General features: G+C 27.0%; 2 protein-coding genes across 2 annotated transcripts in view; both read left to right on the top strand.

The window, feature by feature from the left end:
- LOC136076723 (usherin-like) overlaps positions 1–22,729 on the top strand; it is a 765,758-nt gene that overhangs the window by 621,620 nt on the left and 121,409 nt on the right. The window lies entirely within an intron of this gene.
- Positions 20,558–21,298, top strand: LOC136075813 (uncharacterized). The gene has a single exon (XM_065789251.1). It carries the CDS (start codon positions 20,558–20,560, stop codon positions 21,296–21,298), a length of 741 nt encoding a protein of 246 aa, XP_065645323.1.

Below are 22,729 nucleotides of genomic sequence, written 5' to 3'. Positions count from 1 at the left end.
CTAAAACACGATCTTCTTCACTCCTTTAATGATGAACTTTGCGGCAGAACAAGCTCTTAAAGATATTAAAGAATTATTCCGTGAAAAGTAAAAGGCTTTGATCAATATTAGGAAGGTTGAAAAAACCTGACTGCTGCTAAATCAGCCGCAGCGCCTCCAGCAAAAAAGAAATCTAAATTAGCTCCTCCTGTAAAAAGGCAAACAAAATTAGATAATTTCTTTAAACTAAAAATACCATTACCACAGACGTCCGTGCAAAAGAAATCTAAAAATACTCCTCTACAGGGGCAAAAAAAATTAGATGACTAGTTTAAACCAGCATCAACTCAGCCCGCATCAAAACCAAAGCTTCCACCAAAATTTGAGTATTTGTTAAAACTAATTTTACCAAAACATAAACAATCAAAATCTCTCGACCTGAATTTTACCAAAAAAATATGACCAATTAAAAACACATAGAAAAAATCTAACTATGGATAATCTTTACCGTATTGCAACAAGCCTTGAACTTGTTAAAACTTAAGCTGCAGAAGTCAGTTTTTGCAAATGCGAGAAATGACTTGCACTATGGCGTCATGCTGGGCCAGCTATTAATGTTTGTGGTGAGGTATTCAGGAAGTATGACCCTCCGAGTTTTTATGAAAAAATTCCAGGAAGCTTGGTTTAGAGGCTTTTAATTCATATTAGGAACGCGTCGCTCTGTGACCGTGAGACTAAGGAGTTTGACCAAATCGTCTCCAAAGATGCCCGTAAAGCACAAGGTGACATTCCTATTGATAATAACATTTCCAAATCACTATTAGCCCGCTGGAAACGCCCACCCAAACCCACAGGCATGCCGCCAAAAATTGTATCCACGCCTGAAGATCTTTATTGAATCAGACACAAGCTGCGTTGTGACAAATAGTTCTGTTGAAAGTTTGTTTAAAACGTTATGGGAATCTGGTTGCAAACCAGGATGTGTTATTTGACAAAGGTCAAGTTGCTTCGTTTACGGTTCGTCTTGGAACAGAAGGAAGGCAAGTTGTTAGAGTTAGCCCCGCTAACTCTAACAATGTATATATATATATATATATATATATATATATATATATATATATATATATATATATATATATATATATATATATATATATATATATATATATATATATATATATATATATTTATATATATATGTATATATATATATATGTATATATATATAAATATATATATATATATACATATATATATATATAAATAAATATATATATATACATATATATATATGTATATATATATATATATATATATATATATATATATATATATATATATATATATATATATATGTATATATATATATATATATATATATATGTATATATATATATATATATATATATGCATATATATATATATATATATATATATATATAAATATATATATATATATATATATACAGAGGCGTAGAAAGAACTTTTTGGTGTTCGAGATAGGTAACTTCCAGACATGGAGCAAACTCCAAACATTTATATGTTTATACTTATGTCAAATAATGAGTGTTTGCAAAAAATTGCGATGATTGGAGGCTGGGAACAAAAAAGCCCCAAAATTTTCGCCCCCCCTAAGTTTCATAGTATTATCTATTAGCGTTTAAAAATTATTACTATATAAAATTTGCAACCCCCTCAAATTGAGGGGGGTTTAAACTTTATATGGTCATAATTTTTGAACGCTAAAATATTTTTAAATGAAATCTAAAATTTATCGATGAATATAAGTCTAGTTAAGAATAGTACAAAAAATACTTCATCAACTTGTTGCTCTCACGTTTGGGGCAGGGGGGGGGGCGAAAATTTTGGGGCATTTTTGTTCCCAGCCTCCAATCATCGCAATTTTTTGCAAACACTCATTATTTGACATAAGTATAAACATATAAATGTTTGGAGTTTGCTCCATGTCTGGAAGTTACCTATCTGGAACACCAAAAAATTCTTTCTACGCCTCTGTATATATATATATATATATATATATATATATATATATATATATATATATATATATATATATATATATATATATATATATATATATATATATATATATATATATATAGAATTTTAGAATGTTGTCCATAGAGAGAATGATTTTTTTAATTTAGTTTTAAAATCAGGAAGAATATTAGAAGGATCAAAACTTGGTAATACTATTTTATTCCAAAGGTGGAGTGCACGATATGCAATACAAAATTGATTTAACTTTGTTCTACAAAAAGGTTCATTTAAAAAACTATTATTTCTTAATATGTATTTATTTATTGGTTTTAAAGAAAAAGAAATCGTAAAAAACAAATAAAGATAAATCGTTTTTCCATATAAGAGTAAAACATGAAACATTAAATATGTTCAGTTTATAAACATATAGTACCTTCATATAATCAAAAAAATATTTTGAATGTGAAAAGCGGTCCGCATAATTAACTACGCTGATTGCATGTTTCTGACGGCGGTAAAGATGTTGTAATTTACTTTTCTCCGTTCTTCCCCAGGCGATGATTGCATAATTTATATAATTGTGTTTAAATGAATAATAGAGTTGAGTTAAAATTTTTTGTTTAGATAATTTTGGGCTTTGTATAAAATGCCAATATTTTTGGAATTCTTGGCGCTTGCATGAATAATATATTTTCTCCAAGTAATATTCTCATCAAGATAAACACCTAAAAATTTTATAACAGTAACTCTTTTTATTATAGTTTCATCAATTTAAAATTGAGACATATCATTTGGTGAAAATTTTTTTTTTGCACAAAAGTGAAAAATAATCCATTTTGTTTTGTTAATATTTAAAGTTAATTTATTAGCTTTAAACCAATTAGAAATGTGACTGAGTTCTTTGTTTGTAGTTGAAAAGACTTCATAAATACCAGTAAGTAAGGGATAAGCAAAGATTAGTATCATCAGCAAACATTATACTTTTCAATTTGGAAGCTTGGTTTAAATTGTTTACATAGATTAAAAACAGTGGTGGTCCGAGAATAGAACCTTGTGGATAACCCGTGTGGATAACCCGTGGATAACCACGGGTTATGCTCAGGGGTTTACTTTGTTAACTATCGTTACTATACACAAGCTGTTTTCGATTTGTTAAATAGCTTTCAAACTATTTTAAGATTCTATTGTTCAAACCATAATATTTAATTTTTTTGGATTAAGATGCAATGATCGACCGTATCAAAAGCTTTTGATAGGTCGATCATCATATATAATAAAAACACCGTTTGTACAGTGAGATTTTTCAATAGATTTAGAGATGTTATGTATAAATTGAATAATGACATGTTCAGTTGAACTCCCTTTTCTGAAACCATACTGATTGTTATGAAGTAAATTATTGTAATTATGTAATTACATACCCTGTTGAAGATAAGTTTTTTTAAAATTTTAGAAAATATAGATTGAACAGAGATTAGACGATAATTAATGATATTGGATCTGTGTCCTTCTTTATGGATAGGGGTAACCTTGGCGAGTTTGAAACTTTCAGGAAAAATACCTTGATGAAAAGATGCTCTGAAAATTTTAAAAAGAATATTTTTAATTGTTCGTATCAATCTATAACAATATTTCATCTACACCAGATGCTTTTTCTTTTTTAAAGATTTGAATGCTTTCTTAAACTCATCAAATAATAGTTCGGCCGATAATTCTTCAGAGCAAGTATCTTTATCAATATGTACCAAAAAATCATAAAATGAGGTTTGGCTTTTTGGTATTTTACTTGACAGAGTTTATCCAATTAACGATACGTATGTATGTGTTTCGCCATAAAGAATTTTTTTACACAATTAGACTTTTACAAAATGTGTATACACGGCTGGGGCAAGAAGAAGACAAATTCAGTCTTATCGCCAAGCCCCTTCAAAACAAAAATATAAAATAAGAAAAAAAATTATTACTGTTATCACAGTGTAATATATGCATAAAATACATATATAACTGCAAATATAAAAAATACTTTATATATATATATATATATATATATATATATATATATATATATATATATATATATATATATATATATATATATATATATATATATATATATATATATATATATATATATATATATATATATATATATATATATATACAGATAATTTTATTTTTTTTCAAACTTTTATTTATTAAGATTTCGAATTTAAAAATAAATAAATAAACAAAATAAGAATGAGTTAAAACATGAACATCAAAGAAAGATTCAGATTAAAATCAAAAATAAATATGATCAAAAATAAAGTAAATAACAAGTAAATAAAACGAGTGATTACTCCTATTTAAAAGTTTCAGAAGAAGTCTAGTTCGTTGTCAATTATTAAAAGTTTATTTTTTATTTTATTTTTAAATTGCTCAAGGAAAGGAATTTTTTTTAACTCATTATCCAATAACGTGTTCCATAATTTAGGTCCTCTGATTGCAATCGAGAACTTAGCAGAATAATATGCTTTTGGTTGAACATGATTGTTATTTGAAAACCTTGTTGGGTATAAATGATTTATTTTTTCAAAAAATGAGTTAAATAAAATGGGTGCCATTTTATTATCTACTTTGAACATAACTATAAAAAAATGATATAAATTAAGTTGAAATACGTTTAGTATTTTGAATTTATTGAAAAGAAATTTAGTGTGCGAGAAGTGATCCACATTTCCAATAATTCCTACAGCGTGTTTTTCTTTAAATAAAAGCTTTTTATTTTTAGATGCATTAGTGCTGCACCAAGCAATATTAGCGTAATTTAGATAGCAATGAATATAAGAAAAATAAATAAATTTCAAACAAGTTTGGTTTAAGAACTGTTTGGCTTTATATAAAAGGCCTATCTTTTTTGAGATTTTATTATGGATTATACGTTTATCTATCGCCCTCTCCGCGTTACATTTTCATCTAAAACTACACCTAGAAACAACAAAGAACGCTCTCTTTTGGCATAAGAGTTATTAATAAAAAGCTTAGGAAGTTTTAAGGGAAGGTTGTCTTATCATGAAGACGACGGAAGAAAGTATATTTTGTTTTTTAAATATTTATGGACAATTTATTCGATATAAACCTTTCGCTTAGTTTCGCAAGCTCTTTGTTCATTGTTGCAAATAAAATATTAATATCTTTATTAGAATAAAATACATAAGTATTGTCGGCAAATAAAAACTGAGTTTAAGATATTGGAAAATTTACTCAATTTCATATAAATGAGAAATAAAAGCGGTCTTAGAATTGATCCTTGGGAGACTCCGCAGTTAATTATAATTAAATCTAAAATTTTGCCATCATTTAAAATGCTTTGATTTCTATTCTTCAAATAACTCTTAAACCAATCTAAGTTAGAACTTATGATACCATAATTTTGAGGTTTATATAAAAGAATATTATGACCTACGGTATCAAACGCTTTGCTTAGATCAATAAAGACACCTAAAGTAAATTTTTGTTCATCAAAAGTTTTAAATATTTCTTGTACATGATTAATTACTGCATAATTGGTCGAATGACCGGATTTAAAACCAAATTGTTTATTGTAAAGAATATTATTTTCATTTAAAAAGGAATAAAGTCTATTATTAAATTTTAATTGCATTTATTTAAGGTCCAAAATCTTGGAAAAACAATTAAGAACTGAGATCGGTCTGTAGTTGGAAACATCAGAAGGATCACCTATTTTAAAAATTGGTGTAACCTTAGCACTTTTTAGTTTTTCAGGGAGAACTCCATGTTTTAAAGATAAATTAAAAATATGTAAAAGTGATATTGTTATAATTAATAACGACATTTCTGCTGACATCATCTAAACGTGAACTTTTGTTAGGTTTAAACATGGATACTGAATTTAATAATTCTTCCTTCGTAAGTTCTTGATTAGGCATAATAGCATTATTTGATGTCAAATATGATTTAAAGCTTATTTTAGATGCTTCAATTTTAGCGGCTAAACTTTTACCAACATTAGCAAAAAAGTTATTAAGCGTTTCTGCTACCATAGATTTATCAACAACTAATTTATTATTGAATTTGAGACTTTTTGGCAGAGCATTTCTGTCTAAATTTTTCTTGCCAATTACTTCCTTAATAATGTGCCATGTGTTTTGTAAAGCATTACTTTTTATTATTTGAATAGTAATTAGTTTTTGAACGTCTCAAAATTAACTCAAACAAACGTTTATAAATTTTATAGTTAGTTTCATTTTCTAGTGTTCTTTTTTTAAGATATTTCCAATATAATTGCTGTATTATTTTGTTACGTTCCTTTTGTAAGAATAAGACTTATTGCATTTATTTAAAATAATAAAAATCGGAAAGTGATCCGATATATTCGCTTTAAATATTCCAGTTTTTATTTTTGATGTAAAAAATTCATTTGTAAAAATTTGATCTATTGATGTTGCACTATTCTTTGTTACACGCGTGGGTTTATTGATTAGTGGTATGTAACCAGATTGAAAAAAGACATTAAAGAAATTATTAATATGCTTATTACCGCCATAGTCAAAAATGTTGAGGTTAATGTTTCCGATAAAATACACACTTTTAGTTAAACTTGATTTTTTTTTAATTATTTTTTTTAGTGGTCTTTAAATACATTAATTTTTTCTGTAGGCGGTCTATATAATACATGCACAGTAATACTTCTTGAGGTTTGCTAATGATTTCCACGCATAATGATTCGTAGTCATTAGTGGTTGAGCTTAAATTTTGCATAAATTTGTATGATAATGAGTTAATAATAAATATTCATAAACTCCCACCTTCCTTGCCACAACCTCTAATTTGGTGTACCACATTGTAATTAGGTATTTGGAAATTTGAATCGTTTTCAATATTTTTATCATGACACCATGTTTCGCTAAGGCAAATAATGTTAAAACTAATTTTGATTTTATATAAAAACTGTTTTAATGGATCAAAATTTTTTTGAATGCTCCTAATATTAAGGAGAATTAAAACTTTAGGAGGCATAAAAATGACATAAAGTAATTTTAGTATTAAAGGTATATTTTAAATAAACTTTCATGTGTCTATATCAATATAACAAAATAAAACATTAATTGAAATAAAATGTGGTGTTCTATTCTTGGTCTACTTCTCTTTTTAGTATACATCAAGGATCTAAATAAGGCCTCGAACCTTATGAGCATCATGTTTGCAGACGATACCAATTTATTTTTATCAAACAAAGACATTAACAAACTTTTTTATAAATATGTATAAAGAACTTAGAGAAATTTCTACTTGGTTTAAATGCAACAAACTAAACTTAATTATTGACAAAACAAAGTGGATCCTTTTCCACACCTTAACAAAAAAATGTTTTTTGCATAATGATTTACCTAAACTTGGTATTGATGAATTAGAAATAAAAAAAGATTCCGTTTTAAAATTCCTTGGCATTTATCTTAATGAAAATATGACTTGAAAAACTCATATTGATTATATATCAACAAATGTTGCAAAAAGTATTGGAATCCTGTATAAGGCCAGAAATTATTTAAATAAAAATAATTTAAAACAACTATACTACTCATTTATTCATAGCTTTATAAACTGTGTAAATACTGCCTGGGGAAGTACAGGTAAAAGTTGCAACGTCTTTACCGCCATCAGAAACATACAATGGGAATAAAAACCTTTATTCAAAGATATGAATGTATTAAACGTTTATGAACTTAACTTGTATAATACTTTATGTTTTACGTTTTGTTGTATGATCAACCCTTAGTTACATGTTTTTAAAGATCTATTTACCTTTAAAGTAAAAAATAAATATAGTTTGCGAAATAAAAACTATTTAAAAGAACCTTTTTGTCAAACAAAGCTTAATCAATTTCGTATAGATTATCAAGCACCTTATCTCTGGAATAAAAGTGTTCAGCCTAATTTTGATTCATCTTTTTTTCTATTTTTAAAAACAAGTTAAAGAATATTATTATTTCAATGGATAATATATTGAAATATTTTTTAGATATTATTTTAACCATTTATTGTTTCAAATGTTTTGGATAGTTTTTTTGTTATTAACTACCAGTATTATTTTATATTATATTTATATTGTAATTTTAAATGGTTCTGGCGACAAGATCTATATGATCTTCTTCCAGATTCCAAGTTTATATGTTTATATTTTACATGTAAATCACGATATGTAAATAACGTAAACAGAAAAAAAAAATAATAATAATAATATTTTCATTTGCTAAAAGTTGCAAAAAAAAGAGTATAAAAATTTTTTATTTTTCGCAGTGCAATTGCCCACATATTTGCTCGTTACATTTTTTCGAAAGCAAAGACCTAGAAAAAAAGGCTTAGAACCTAGACCTTTTTTTTGGAATCAGTTAACTAACATGAATTATTTTGGTAAGGTGAATGTAAATATATATAATAAACAATTCCTGAAAATTTTAACACAAACAGACAATCCAATCACAAAATATTTATCGCAGCGTGCAAGAAACTTGAATCGAGTGTAGGGGAGAAATACTCCTATTGAATTATAAAAAACCCGTATCCGCGTCCCGCATTGCGCGTAAATCTGTGATAATTTTACATAAGTTATTTTTTGTAAACAACATGCGTAATTTATTCAATGATATATTAAGAATATTCTTATTCTTATTATATCATTTATTTAAAATATTTTTCAAAACATAGCCTAAACCATAATAGTTTTTTAATTATAAAAAATATCCACATTTTATATTGGATATTTTATTGAGGAGATTTTTTAGAATTAAAACAAAAAAATGCAAAAAAACTTTTTTTCTCTATTTTTTTGTAGGATCTTTTTTTAAGAGATTATTTTTTCTTTAGGCAAAAGTTTTGTTTTATTTGTTTGTTAGAAGGGGCGGATAGAGGGGAGATAGGGGCGAACGTTATACCGTGGATACTCTACTTTTTGTAAATCTATAGAAGAGAGTGGTCTAAAACGGGCCTCTCTGTTAAGACAGGCCCCCATCTCATCTAATCTTATGCTTAGCCAAATATTAATGAAATTTAACATTTGTATGTTGTTCAGCTAACCATAAGAAAACTATCCCCGGAAAGAAAAAAGCCCTGTTCCACCCTCACTGTTTAAATTTTTTTTAATCTATTCTTTTATAAGCAATATTGAAAATAATGTTTTTAACAAAATGTTGATCAGATATTATAAAAAGGTAACAACTAGAGGAATACCGGATATGATATCCGACCGGATAATCCGGTCAAAATGCCGAATAATTGTATATCATATATCTGGCCGGATATATCACTATAACATCCAACCGGATATATCATATGAATCGATGTATACAAAAATGTTCTAAGTCATAAAAACTGTTTTTTCGGGGAACGAGAAAAAACTTATTAAATCCAAAATTATTACTTTAATAATTTCAAAAAAAAAGTATGGGTGCTTTTTGACATCTTTAAATATTAGATTTGTTAAAGTATATATCAAAATTTGTGATATTTATATGTGTTATACACAGTTAAAGTTGTCTGACTTAAAAATAGTTTTTATGACTTAGAACGTTTTTGTATACATCGATTCATATATCTTAAATAATCTCTCATCCCACCTGTACACATGTTGTTACGCTGTAGTAGTTTCTACGACTCAGTTACAGAAGAGCTTTGAGCACATTCTGTCTCAATTGAGTTTACTTCGAGTGTCAAATTTCTAATATGGTTAAGGAACAGATGATTATTTATTACTAAAATATAAGTAACTGTCAGTTCTTGATTAAAACTCGGGTTTTATACAGGAATTAAATAAGGAAACCATTTTAGGCTAACACTAGGGTGAAATGGGCCCCTGGCATTTCTCTTTTTATCGGTTGCTTCTTAACGTACGGCATATATGCACCTTTAATTTTCAGATAACAAATTGTAGAGCATAAATTAAATATCCTTAAAAAAATTGTTTTTAGGTTTGTGTGTGCGAGGCTAGTTGATTATACCATTTTTTGAAAAGGGCGATATTTTAGGCCACTCTCCCCAAATATTTAACAAATCACGTTGTTTAAAAACTGAAACAAATTAGGCCCTATTAAACAGGCTATTTAAAAATGATATTTTATTAAATTTGTTAAGTTAATGCCTGATTTAAAACTTAAAAAACAACTAGAATTAGACAGGTCCGTACCGAGCCAACTTAGCGCTTCGGGAAAGCAAGAAAAATTGTGCTCCCTTTCTCTTAAAAAAATAAATGTTAGTGTCTTTAACTCTGACATAATTTTTATTTAAAGAGAAGGGGGCGCAATTTATCTCAATTACAGAACAAAAGAGCGCTCTTTTTTTCACTAAATGAGCTTTTATTATTTAGAGTTTATGTAAGGAGGCGCAATTTTAACTATTTTTCGTATCAACATCAAAGAGACCAAATTTATGCGCCCCCGTCCGCGGCCGGCCTCGCCCTCAGTACGGCCTTGTAATTAGAATAGAATGGAACTAGATTTTTTCATGTCATTTAATGTTTTTAAAACGATTTGTGGCTATGAAAATAGCCGTTTTTTAAACTTGATAGGGTTGTATCATTGACATTGGAAAGTATCACTGACATCCGCATCTTTGATTGAAATGTGGGCACACTCGCAATGATACCATTGTGGACATTTTGTGCATTGCACCCAATCGTTCTTTTTAGAGGATGTGTTCTTGCAAATCTGTAATAATAAAATATTAAATGTCATCCTTGTAATCACTACTACAACATCTATTACTCCATCAATTTCTCAAATTTCATAGACAGCTATAATTTAGATATAACTGTAAACAACTCAAAGAAACAAGGAAACATGTATTTATAAGGATATAGGACCTAAAATGTAACAACGGTATATATTTATTTTTCGCCAACCAAATCGCATTTAATTCAAAGTGGACGAACAAAATAGTAAAGGAACAGGTTATTCCCTAATACAATATTGTAATAAAAATTTCAGCTTATTATTATGTTAAAATAAAATAAACACTTGCCCTACAAATATCGTACAAACGTTCAAAACCACTTTCAAAGTTCTTTAAACACCTACCGCATAAAGTATCGTATATATATTTACGAAATTGTACTTCATTAAATGGATCATTGATATTTTTTTCTGAAAACACAATTTTAAAGAAAGTTAAATAAAATGGAAAATAAAAAATTCGTGTAATGATGCATTTTTAAATAGTCGCAGACAAATTATAAGTTATGCAAACTGTAATTAACAATTATAATTTATTGAACAATTACAGAATTAAATTTATAGTTAATAATGCATAAATGAATTTATATATGCAATTAATTAAATATAAGCAACATAATAAAAAATTAGTTATAAAATCGACAATTAAAAAAATACTAATATATAAATATTACACAAGATGCACTCTGTATGCAGAATGCATATTGTGTAAAAATAATTATACCTTTACAAAGTTGTAATGCATAATAGCATATGTAAACACCACAGTTGTAACTATCCTTCTGTAAACAATGACTTGGGGCTGAAATGACGGTTGGGTTTTAAATGTTAAATTTTAGTCGAAAAAGATCTTTAGCAACAGTAATGGATTTATTGTGTGAAATTATTTGGCATAATATTGCAATGGAGTGGATCAAGTACAGTTACTTATTTTGTTATAACTTTTAGATATATTAAAATCCAATGAGAATTAGTTGGGTTAAAAGGAATAAGGACTTGTTCTATAACTTTAGTATCAACATTTCTCCATAAAAGCCGTAAACTTTTTGAACAGCTTAAAGCTAATGCTTCAGTTGGACCCAAATATTTCATTGAAGGGTACCTTTTTTCTAAGCAATGAAGAAAACTTCCTAGGACTTCATCTTGAAGCCAGCCTTTTTGAAAACCTGGAGTGCTTTTTTTTAAATTAAAGGAAATGTCAGATGGTATATTGTTTTCTAATGTCAAAAGGGAAATAAAAGATATTTGGTGAGAGCCATGTCTAAATATATCAACAAATTAAAAAAATAAATAAATATATATATATATATATATATATATATATATATATATATATATATATATATATATATATATATATATATATTTATATATATAAACAAACACACATATATCAGGCCTTCCCAGGAGAGGCGTGCGGTCGCACGCCTTGAGTGAACACGGATATTTTTTTTTTTTTGGATAACTCGGCCACGCTTTTGTAGCATATATTAAAAATAACGCATTTTTAAAAAGGCGCTGAAAAAATCAAGTTAAATTTGTTGTATTATTTTGTAATTTTTTTAACAATTTATTCTTTTCATTAATAAGGAAATAATAACATAAAAATAATATATATATATATTTTTTTTTTGAATTTTTTTTTCTTATAACAAAATTTTTTATTTTTTTATTTTACATATTTTTTTTTCTAATTTTAAATTTTTTCGCATAAGTATGTCTTTCTACAAAAAATAAGTTCTAACTTCTAGAAGAATTAATATCTACAAGGTTCTTGATAAGGATATGAACGTTTAGCTCATTCGGTTAAGGCATTATATAGCGCCGCGGAGACCAGGGTTCGCATCCCGCGTTGGCATAGTATATTTTTCAAAATAGATTAAAAATGTTTTCGATCACATTTTCTGTTTATTTTTTCGACTTGTCTCAAATATCGTTGCTGAAAAAATCAACACCTAAAAATATATTATAAATAATTATAATATAAATAAATAAAAAATAAATATAAATAAATAATTTTTTTTTTAAAAAAATAAATATAAATAAATAAATTTTTTTTTTACTAGACATAAAAAAAAAAAATTGTAATAAAAAAAAAAAAAATTTTTTTAAATAAGTATAAATATATATATATATATATATATATATATATATATATATATATATATATATATATATATATATATATTTATATATATATATATATATATATATATATATATATATATATATATATATATATATATATATATATTTCATTTTTATGTTCATATTTTTATATTAATAATAAGAATAAATTATGAATAAAAATAATAAAATAATACGACAATTTAGTTAGGTTTTTTCAGCGCCTTTTTAAAAATGCGTCATTAATATATGCTAAAAAACCGTGGCCAAACTCTCAAAAAATATATATAAATGCGTGGTCACTCAAAGCGACCGGCCGCACGCCTCTCCTGGGAAGGCCTGTATATACAAATAATTTATATTTTACACACAAGTATAACTAATATACTGAAGGAAATATTGTTTATTGTTTTATTTACTGTCTAATATATTATCCATAACATCAAATTAACTTAAATAAGCAAATTTATTTATAAGCTAAGATATTCGTAGAAAAATTGAATAGTAGCAAGTATTTGAAAATGTATTTAAATAGCTTACCTAATGAGAGTGTTGTTAAAGTCACAAGTTTCAATCTTATCGCATATTATTGTACTTAGTTTATCATGAATTAGATCAACATGTTGCTGAGACAATTTCAGAACTATCTCTTCTTTTTGGTTTTGTGCAGGATATTGATATGGTTTTGTTTCCTTTTTCCTATTTTCTTTTCTTGTTCTCTTAAATTTATTAGGCTGCCATTGATTATTCAACTTCTTATTTGGTTCAAAATTTAAAAGGTTATTGTGTGGCTTTACAGGTATCTCAATTGAATTCATATTTTTGATGGCTTCAGCTTGACTGATCATGTCTTCCAGTTGTCTGTTCATTGAAGGAAGTTGCAAACTTATTATCATGGGATGAGAAATTAATGTAGATATTTCATCAATATTTTTTTGAAACCTTTCAGTCTCATTAATAAATGTTTGTGATTTTTACTTCACTTGATTATTACCAGCATTAACAGCAAAAGATATTTTTGTGCAGTTTTTTTCTTGAGTTCTTAAAAGAAATGATTGTAACTTATGAACATGCTTGCAAAGGGTTATGATGTCATTACAATTACACCTATGTAAATGCTGACACAAACCATTACAGGCGGGATTTAGACGTGATTCTAAATACAAACTTTCCTTACAATTGTCGGTTAGAATGTCAACATTATATGTTACATCTTTTGATTGACTTTAAACTGTGTACTGAGTTAATGAACATTTAATAATACATTTATCTGAAATCAACATTCCTTTTTCATGTCTTTTTTTGTACTTTTTTGGGAGAGATATTGTTCCAAGATAAATGGTGTCTCTTTTGTGGCGCCAATAACTATCTTCCTCGATTGTTAAAAGTAAATTGATTAAATCGTCCAACCTTTTATTAGGTCGTCTTTCCATATAAACTGTTTTCAATTTGTTATGAAATGACTAATATAACATATTAGTATCAGTGTCAGCATGTTGAAAGTTGCGATAACAAGAAGCCCATTTTATATGTTGAGGAGCATAGTATGTAACAATGTAACTAATGAAGTTAGGACATTTATGTTCATATGCCTTTACAAAATCATTCATAGTTGATAAAAAAACATCAGGGTTTTTTTCGTCAATGATTGTCTCTAAGATCCTAAAAACTTCTTCTTGTAAATTAGATGGACCGACTAAAGGAAGTTTATTGCGCCATGCACGTTTTACATGCCATTTGCATAGTAAGTGGGGCACATCTCCAAAAACATTATTAAAAGAATTCCAGCCTGACAAATCATCATCTGTCATAACAGCATTAACTTTTACAGAATGATTGCATCTCCTTTTTATTTCCTCTAAGAATGGTGTTATGGTTTGTTCATCTGCATGGTTAGATATAAGAAAAGCTACTGGATAACCCCTTTTAAAATCATCTCGAACTAGTAAAGTTACAAGAGGAAATGCATACTGATTGGTGCAGTGTGTAGCATCAATACAAACAATTTGTGATGAATGCTTTTTAAACATTGATAGTTAATGCTTTGTTTGTATACCAACCACAAAGGAATCTTTATTAAGGTCAATGTCGTCATACACTTTTGGGCCGATAACAGTTTGCTGTCCTTGTGGCTTATAAACCAGAATGCTATTAAAATCTTCAGACTTCAACTTTTGAACAAGTAAAAAAGTTGAAATGCTATCTTCAGGGTGAAGCCAACATCCCTTTTTTACTGCTCTGTTGATATCAGAAATATTCTTTTTTGTAAGAAGATGTGATTTAGTTAAAACAGTATCTTCATCATTTCTATTTTGTCTGTCTCCAAAACTTTCCCTAAGATCACGATAAACCGTATTTACAGGTACACCTAATGATAATTTTGCAGAAATATTTTTTTTTAATATTACCTGGTATAGGTTGGTACATGGTATTTGTAATACTAACACTGTGGTTATGAGTTTTGATATACTGCACATTTGTGACCATTTTTGTTTACTGTAACAATCATTCTGGCAGGGCAGAAGGCACCTGATTTAACACTCCCTCTGTAGTACCTTTTATTAGTTTTTCTTGCTGGTTCACTAACAGAGCGATACGGTTTAGAATGACCATCATTTTGAAAAATGTTGTTTTTACATCTTTTTTTATATTTTTTCCAGTGAAAAAACTACCACTTTGTTTAATGAAAAAAACATAACTATTAAGTTCCTCCTTTTCCTTCTATGCTAAGAATTCAGATTCTGATAAAAAATTGTAGGATTCTTTGGAAAATATACCTTCATGACATTCCTCTATGTGTTTAATAAGTTTGATTTTTTGAAAAAATACTTGGCCGCAGTCTTGATAGTGACATGGAGTTCTTTCATCTTTGGATTGATCATCTCTAAAAATGGTTTTATGTACCTGTAAAGCATGTCTTTTCATATTATCTTTTCTTGTAAATGACATCATACAAGCAGAACACATAAAACTAAAAACAACAATTTTTAATTAAGTCTTTATATACTTAAGTTACTTATTGACATCAATTAAGTATTTTACCTGGGTTTTTTTAACGGAATTTCTGTTAAACTATTCAATGGATCGATTGATGACAATGCTGAAAAAAAATAATGTAATTTTTGTTTTTAATTCACCACAGAAAACCACTAAAAAGTTTCATAATATCAACAAAATGGTTCTTTTAACTATTTAATTTTTAAAAGGGGCGATTTACTCTCATATGAAAAAATTCCTTGAAAGAGGAAATTTATTGTTTAAAAAAAACTTAACAAAATTAAAAGTTTTTTTTATAATCCATTAAACACAGAATAATAGAGAAGACTCCATTAAACACAGAATAAAGTATAAAACTGCTTTTTTCTGTGTTTTTCTGAGTCGAGCAACTTCTTTTCAATCAACTTTATTTTTTCTTGGTATGTCTTGGTACAGTACTAAGTAGCATATTAACCTTGTGTAACATTTAAACGTTAAAGTATGTCTAATATAGCAGAAATACCATAATTGTTTTGAATTACTGCTGATGCAATACTTATTTCTTAAGTGGTACCACCAACAAATACTTCTTCAGTACAACACTTTATATTTATGTTAGGATCTACGTTGCTATTTTTTCTTGATTCTAATGATGCATACACATTGCATATTTTCGAAAGAACCAGATAGTCAATACCATTCCTTTAGTCACTAGTGATAATGACTAAAGGTAGTAATGGCCCCTTTTTTTCAATTTTGTCAAATAAAGAATGAAGGCGATTCCTTTGAATTATTAACTTTTACTTTTATTATTATTATTACTGTTATGCGATAACTTTTTTGAAGATGTTGATATCAAGATTTTTGATTGAGTTAAATTAGTGATTTTCGATTAAGTAGTCAAACCATTTGTATAGTAGAATGTTGATGCTGAGGAAAATTGGTTTCCTCAAAAATATTTTTCATAAATATCCTGTTACCGCTTGCTTTTTTACCTAAATTTAAATGATATCTATTTTTTCCCATAACACATAAAAAACACGAGGCTAATAAAGTACGAAAAGCTTTTAGTTTTTCTATAAGTAATATATTTAAACATAATAATTGTTCTTCAAAATCATGGCTAATTCAGGAAAATTAACAAGAAAAGTTACTGGCAGCAGTGTCAATAACTCAAACATCTGTCAAAAATCCAAGTCAAGAATATTTGGCGCAACACTATAAAACACCTATTTAATATAAACAACCTGTTGCTAAGGCCGTTGCTAAAAAAAGTTTGAAACTTCGTTACAAAACTTGCTATTTTAGAGCACTTTAAAAATCATTTGCAGTAATAATCTATATATATTTGGAATGAAGAATGTTTGGGTTTCAAGAATATGTAAATTTTGAAAAATTGATTTTTTCGATTTTTTTTTTTACTATAGGACCGCATTAACAAAAAGAAAAGCAAAAACCCAACCATTCGTGATGTTGTTGTGAACCCTAAGAAAAAGAAAAAGATATTGAAAGATGTTAATTTTCAAATAGAAAGTATTACTCTATCTTATTGCAATCCTAATACAGAAAATGATTTTACTGAAGGTAATCAAATTAAAGTTGAAATCAATAGCAATTTGGGCCATCATTATGGCTCTTAGCTTTAGATGCTTCAAGTAATATTATTGTTAAAACATGTGACCAGTCTACTCAAACCATTTATAATAAATATCTACTTGCAGCTAAAAGAGAAACTGTTATATTAAAAAGAAGTCTTAAAATCCTATTCAAATTCCCTTAAGACCTCATTCAACTTCTTCTAGTGCATCAAGTTTATCACTTAGCAATGTCATGTCAATGAAATATATTTTATCTTCTGATGTTAAATGTAAATATTTTATTGGTTTAACGCCAGTTTAACTTTCTTGTCTGTATGATTTTCTTGGACCGGCAAAATTCAATCTCTCCTATGGAATTGTTCAAGAAAAGTTAAAACCTCTATTAATTCATCTAAGTTACCAATAAAAGAACAGTTGTTTGTTACATTATTAGGACTTCGTAGAGGGTTTAATATTTTTACTTTTATGTGTAATGTGAGTTTGTTTTATATACGTTCCATATTCACAACTTGGATATTGTATATGTTTCATCATTTTTAAATGTCTTGAATATAAGATGTTTCCGGAACGCGAAGTTTTCAAAAGAACGTTGACTAAAATATTTCGAACATTTATTTTTTTTTTTAATTTATTTATTTCGCCGTTTAATAACTTTTACAATTTACAAGGTTTATAAATAAATAAAAAAACTGGCGGGGCAAGTAGAAGACATTATTTTGTCTTATCACCGAGCCCCAATCGTATTTACAATAGCCGGATAATATATTTATACTTTACAAACTATTTATTAAAAATTATAAATGTAAAAATAAATAACAACTAGTTTAAGAAATACTTCAAGAACAATATTCATGTTAAGAGTAATAATCAAGTAAACAAGAAAAACTGAAAGAAAAGTAAAAAAGAAAAAGAAAAAATAAATTAATTAATTAAAGAGCACGTATTTTCAAGAGCCACACTATATACGTATATTATACAAAGTATTTGTTGAAGAATATGAAAATAAAATTTATAACAATTTATAATAAAGTAATATTTAAATAAAGAACAAAAAACATTCGAAAATATTCGTGCTACTATTGATTGCACAGAGTTTAGATGCATGTGGAAAAATATTTTTCAAGTGGAAAAATATGTAAATGGAAAAAGTTTTCTATTCCACTAAAATCGAGCATTGGAATTGAAAATTCATCTTAATTGCAAACAATTTTGAAATAAAATATTCCACAAAAAGCTTGCAAAATAATAATCAAACACAATAAAAAGTTTATGAGAATACCACTGATGGCGTTACAAAGATTTATCAAATCTTTGAACTTTTTCTTCTTCTTTAGACCATTCATGCTGTATTCTGACAAAAGAGTGTCTGTTGTCAGTTTACATATATAAAAAGATGATAAATGTCATACTGTCAACCATAAATCTTAAAATTTAAATTTTTTAAATATTATAAAAAGTTATAATATTTATTATAATTTGCAAAACATTTTTATTTGTATCAGCTGAATTTTTACCGCCAGTTAATGATAACTGTTTTACCTAAAAAGAAACAATGGAAAAAGTATTTAAAATGTTCATGAAATTTAAAAAAAAAAAATTTAATAATGTATAACATATAAGGGATTGTCCATAAATTACAAAAGGCTAAACTTATTTGAAAAAAATGAGAAGGAGATATTAACTTCTTTTTTCGCAATTTTTAATAAACTTAATAGACTGTTTTAATTTTTTATGACTTGAGGCTCTGCGAGGGAAAACTTATAACCTTTTTTGTTTTGTTTATTGGTGAAATTTAACGTTGCGTAATTTATTGGCGATCGCTAAACTATAAAGATTAAATTCATGCATACAAAAGTGATGCATTGGATATCTCCATTTGGAATTTTTCTTTTCAAAACATAAAGTTCATCTGAATTTTTACGATGTTTACAAAACTTTCTTCTGGATCATAAGAGAACTGCGCGATTCTATCAAACCAGCATGTTTTTTATTTTAAGTTGAAACATAACTTTTATCTAAAACTCTAAAAAGTAAAATATATAAGTGAAGTCATATAAAACATAGTACTTTCTATATATAGTTAAAAAAAGATCGAGTTAAACTGAGTGATGCAAAAAATCTAAAGTTTCTAGATTAACCCTAAAAAAGAGGTTTAAGCAAATAAAGTTCAAGTTGACTAACGTCAATAACTGTAAAGAAATAGAATCTGTGAAATGGAAACTGTAAAGAAATGGAATATATATATATATATATATATATATCTATATATATATATATATATATATCTATATATATATATATATATATATATATATATATATATATATATTTATATATATACATATATTTGTGTTATACGTATTCATTTGTTCATATTTATTATGGATGTAATACATAATGAATATAAATGCGTATATATAAAATATGTAATACATAATGAATAGGAATGCGATTCTTTATAGTTACTGACGTTAGCCAAAAACAATATATGCATATATGCACATTAATTATACATGAATATGTATAATACATACATACATATATATATATATATATATATATATATATATATATATATATATATATATATATATATATATATATATATATATATATTTATATATATATATACATAAATATATACATATATATATATCAGCGGCGGTTTTAAGCACAGGCAAAGCAGGCATTTGCCTGTGGCCTCGCGCTCAGGTGGCCTCGCATTTTTTTTCTTAGTACAAGTAAGTTGCTGTTGCTTAAGTTAAGGTTGCGAGAAGAATACTGAAAACTATCGTATTTTCTGTACAGTCATCAAAATATTTTTCTGTTATCATGGATTGCACTCCTGATGTAAGTCATAAGGAACAGCTTTCAATTCTTTTGAGATGCGTTAAAATTAATCAGGAAGAAGTACAAATTGAAGAATTTTTTTGTGGTTTTTTTCACATAACTGATAGCACTGGTTCAGGTTTAGTTGAAACTTTTTTAAATTTATTAGCTGAGTATAATTTGGATCTAATGAATTGTCGCGGGCAATCGTATGATAATAGTGCTAACATGCGAGGGTAATACAAAGGGGTTCAAGCTTTAATCAAAGAAAAAAATCCCAGAGCTCTTTACGTTCCATGTGCTAACCACACATTTAATCTAATGGTATGTGATGCTGCGAAATCAGTATCAATTGCAATTAACTTTTTTGGTACTGTTCAACGAATTTTTACATTTTTTGCTGCATCAACCGTTCGATGGGACATACTGCAAAGTGTTTGTAAAATGACTGTTAAATCATTATCAGATACGCGTTGGGAAAGCCGTATAAATAGTATAAAAGTTGTAAAAGATAATTTGGTTCAAATTATAGAAGCTTTATACAAAGTTGCAGATTCAAGTTCAATTGGAGTTGCTGTTTCTGAAGCTAACGGTCTTGCAAATGAGATATCCTCATATCAGTTTATACTTTCACTTACAATTTGGCATGATTTATTGCTTGAAATTAACAAACTAAGTAAAGTTATGCAGAATCCCTCGGCAGATATTTCTATTATGATAAAATTGGTGGAAACTACGAAAATTTTTTTAAAATCATTCAGAAGTGATGAATCATTTGAAGCGATTATTAAAAAATCTGAAGAAATAGCTATAAAATTAGGTACTGAGCCAGTATTCTCTCAAGTGCGGCTTAGCCGAAAACGACGTTTTTTTGAATATGAAGGAACTGATACACCTCTAAATGGAAAGTCTAAATATAAATTAGATTTTTTTAATGTAATAATTGATGTTGCATTAGTAAGCTTAAATAAAAGATTCAAAATGCTTGATTCATACAACAAAATATTAGGTTTTTTAACCCGTACCGAAAAAATGCGAAGTTTAGATGCAAATGAATTGTAGAATGATTGTAAAAATTTAGAAATATCACTGAGAAATCCTAGTACAGAAGAATCGGACGTGAACCATGAAGAGTTATACTCGGAAATAAATACATTTTTATGAATGGAAGCTTCGGCGGAATCGAAAGTTGCACTGGAAATTTTGAAGTATATTACGGCAAATTCTATAATCGAAATTTTTCCAAATTTATTTATTGCCCTACGAATTTTACTAACTTCCCCTATTTCAGTGGCAAGCGCAGAGAGGTCATTTTCCAAATTAAAACTCATAAAAAACTATTTACGTTCCACTATGGGTCAAGACCGCTTATCTGCATTAGCTTTAATTTCCATTGAAAATAAAATAAGTCGGTCCTTGGACTGTTCTGATTTAATTGATGAGTTTGCGTCTTTAAAAGTCAGAAAGGTTAAGTTTTAAGTCAATGTAATCGATCCTCCTAAAATCTGCGAAAAAAATAAATGGTATCGCATTTTGAGTAGTCTTATTAGTCCATCTTCATCCAAAATAAAAAAAATACTTAATGTACATTTAAAACCTATGTGCGTTTTTTGCTTCGTTACGTTCTAATAAATATCCAAAACACAATAGAATACAAGAATTAAAAACTCAACTAATATAATAGAAAACTTGCCTATGGCCTCGCATATGGTAAATCCGCCACTGATATATATATATATATATATATATATATATATATATATATATATATATATATATATATATATATATATATATATATATATATATATATATATATATATATATATATATATATATATATATATATGTATATATATATATATATATATATATATATATATATATATATATATATATATATATATATATATATATATATATATATATATATATATATATATATATATATATATATATATATATATATATATATATATATATATATATATATGGGCAACTCAACGGCGCAAATCGTTTCAGATACACCTCTCTTGAAGTTAACTTAACCTTTCCTTTCAGATAAATCTGGTAACTTTAAAAAACGTATCACTTTAGTTGGAAACGGTAACATCATCTTTAACAACTCTTTAATGACTAATATTTTTTATAACTATTTCATAAACGTTGCAGTTCCATCTGGTAATACAAATTTCATACATTCTTCTTTATTCTCTTGCTCTATAGACCCAGTTGATGCAGCTATCAAAAAGTATATTGATCATCGCAGTATAATAAACATAAAGAAAACATTTGATACGTGTAGTATCAAATGTATACACATAGTTTCCAGTTCCGTCAAATCACACCTGATGATATTACAAAAATTATAAAGTCTATTAATAATAAGAAAAAGACTAGTGGTGATATACTTTTAAGTTAAAATCTTATATTTTTTACTTTAGGGACAGTCTTACAGATTGTTTAAATAATAGTATCCATAATGGTAAATTC

Source organism: Hydra vulgaris, chromosome 02 (genome assembly GCF_038396675.1).
Source record: "Hydra vulgaris chromosome 02, alternate assembly HydraT2T_AEP".
NCBI classification, from domain to species: Eukaryota; Metazoa; Cnidaria; class Hydrozoa; order Anthoathecata; family Hydridae; genus Hydra; species Hydra vulgaris.
Note: the sequence above shows the minus strand (reverse complement) of the source record. Positions and strands in the feature narration are given on the sequence as shown.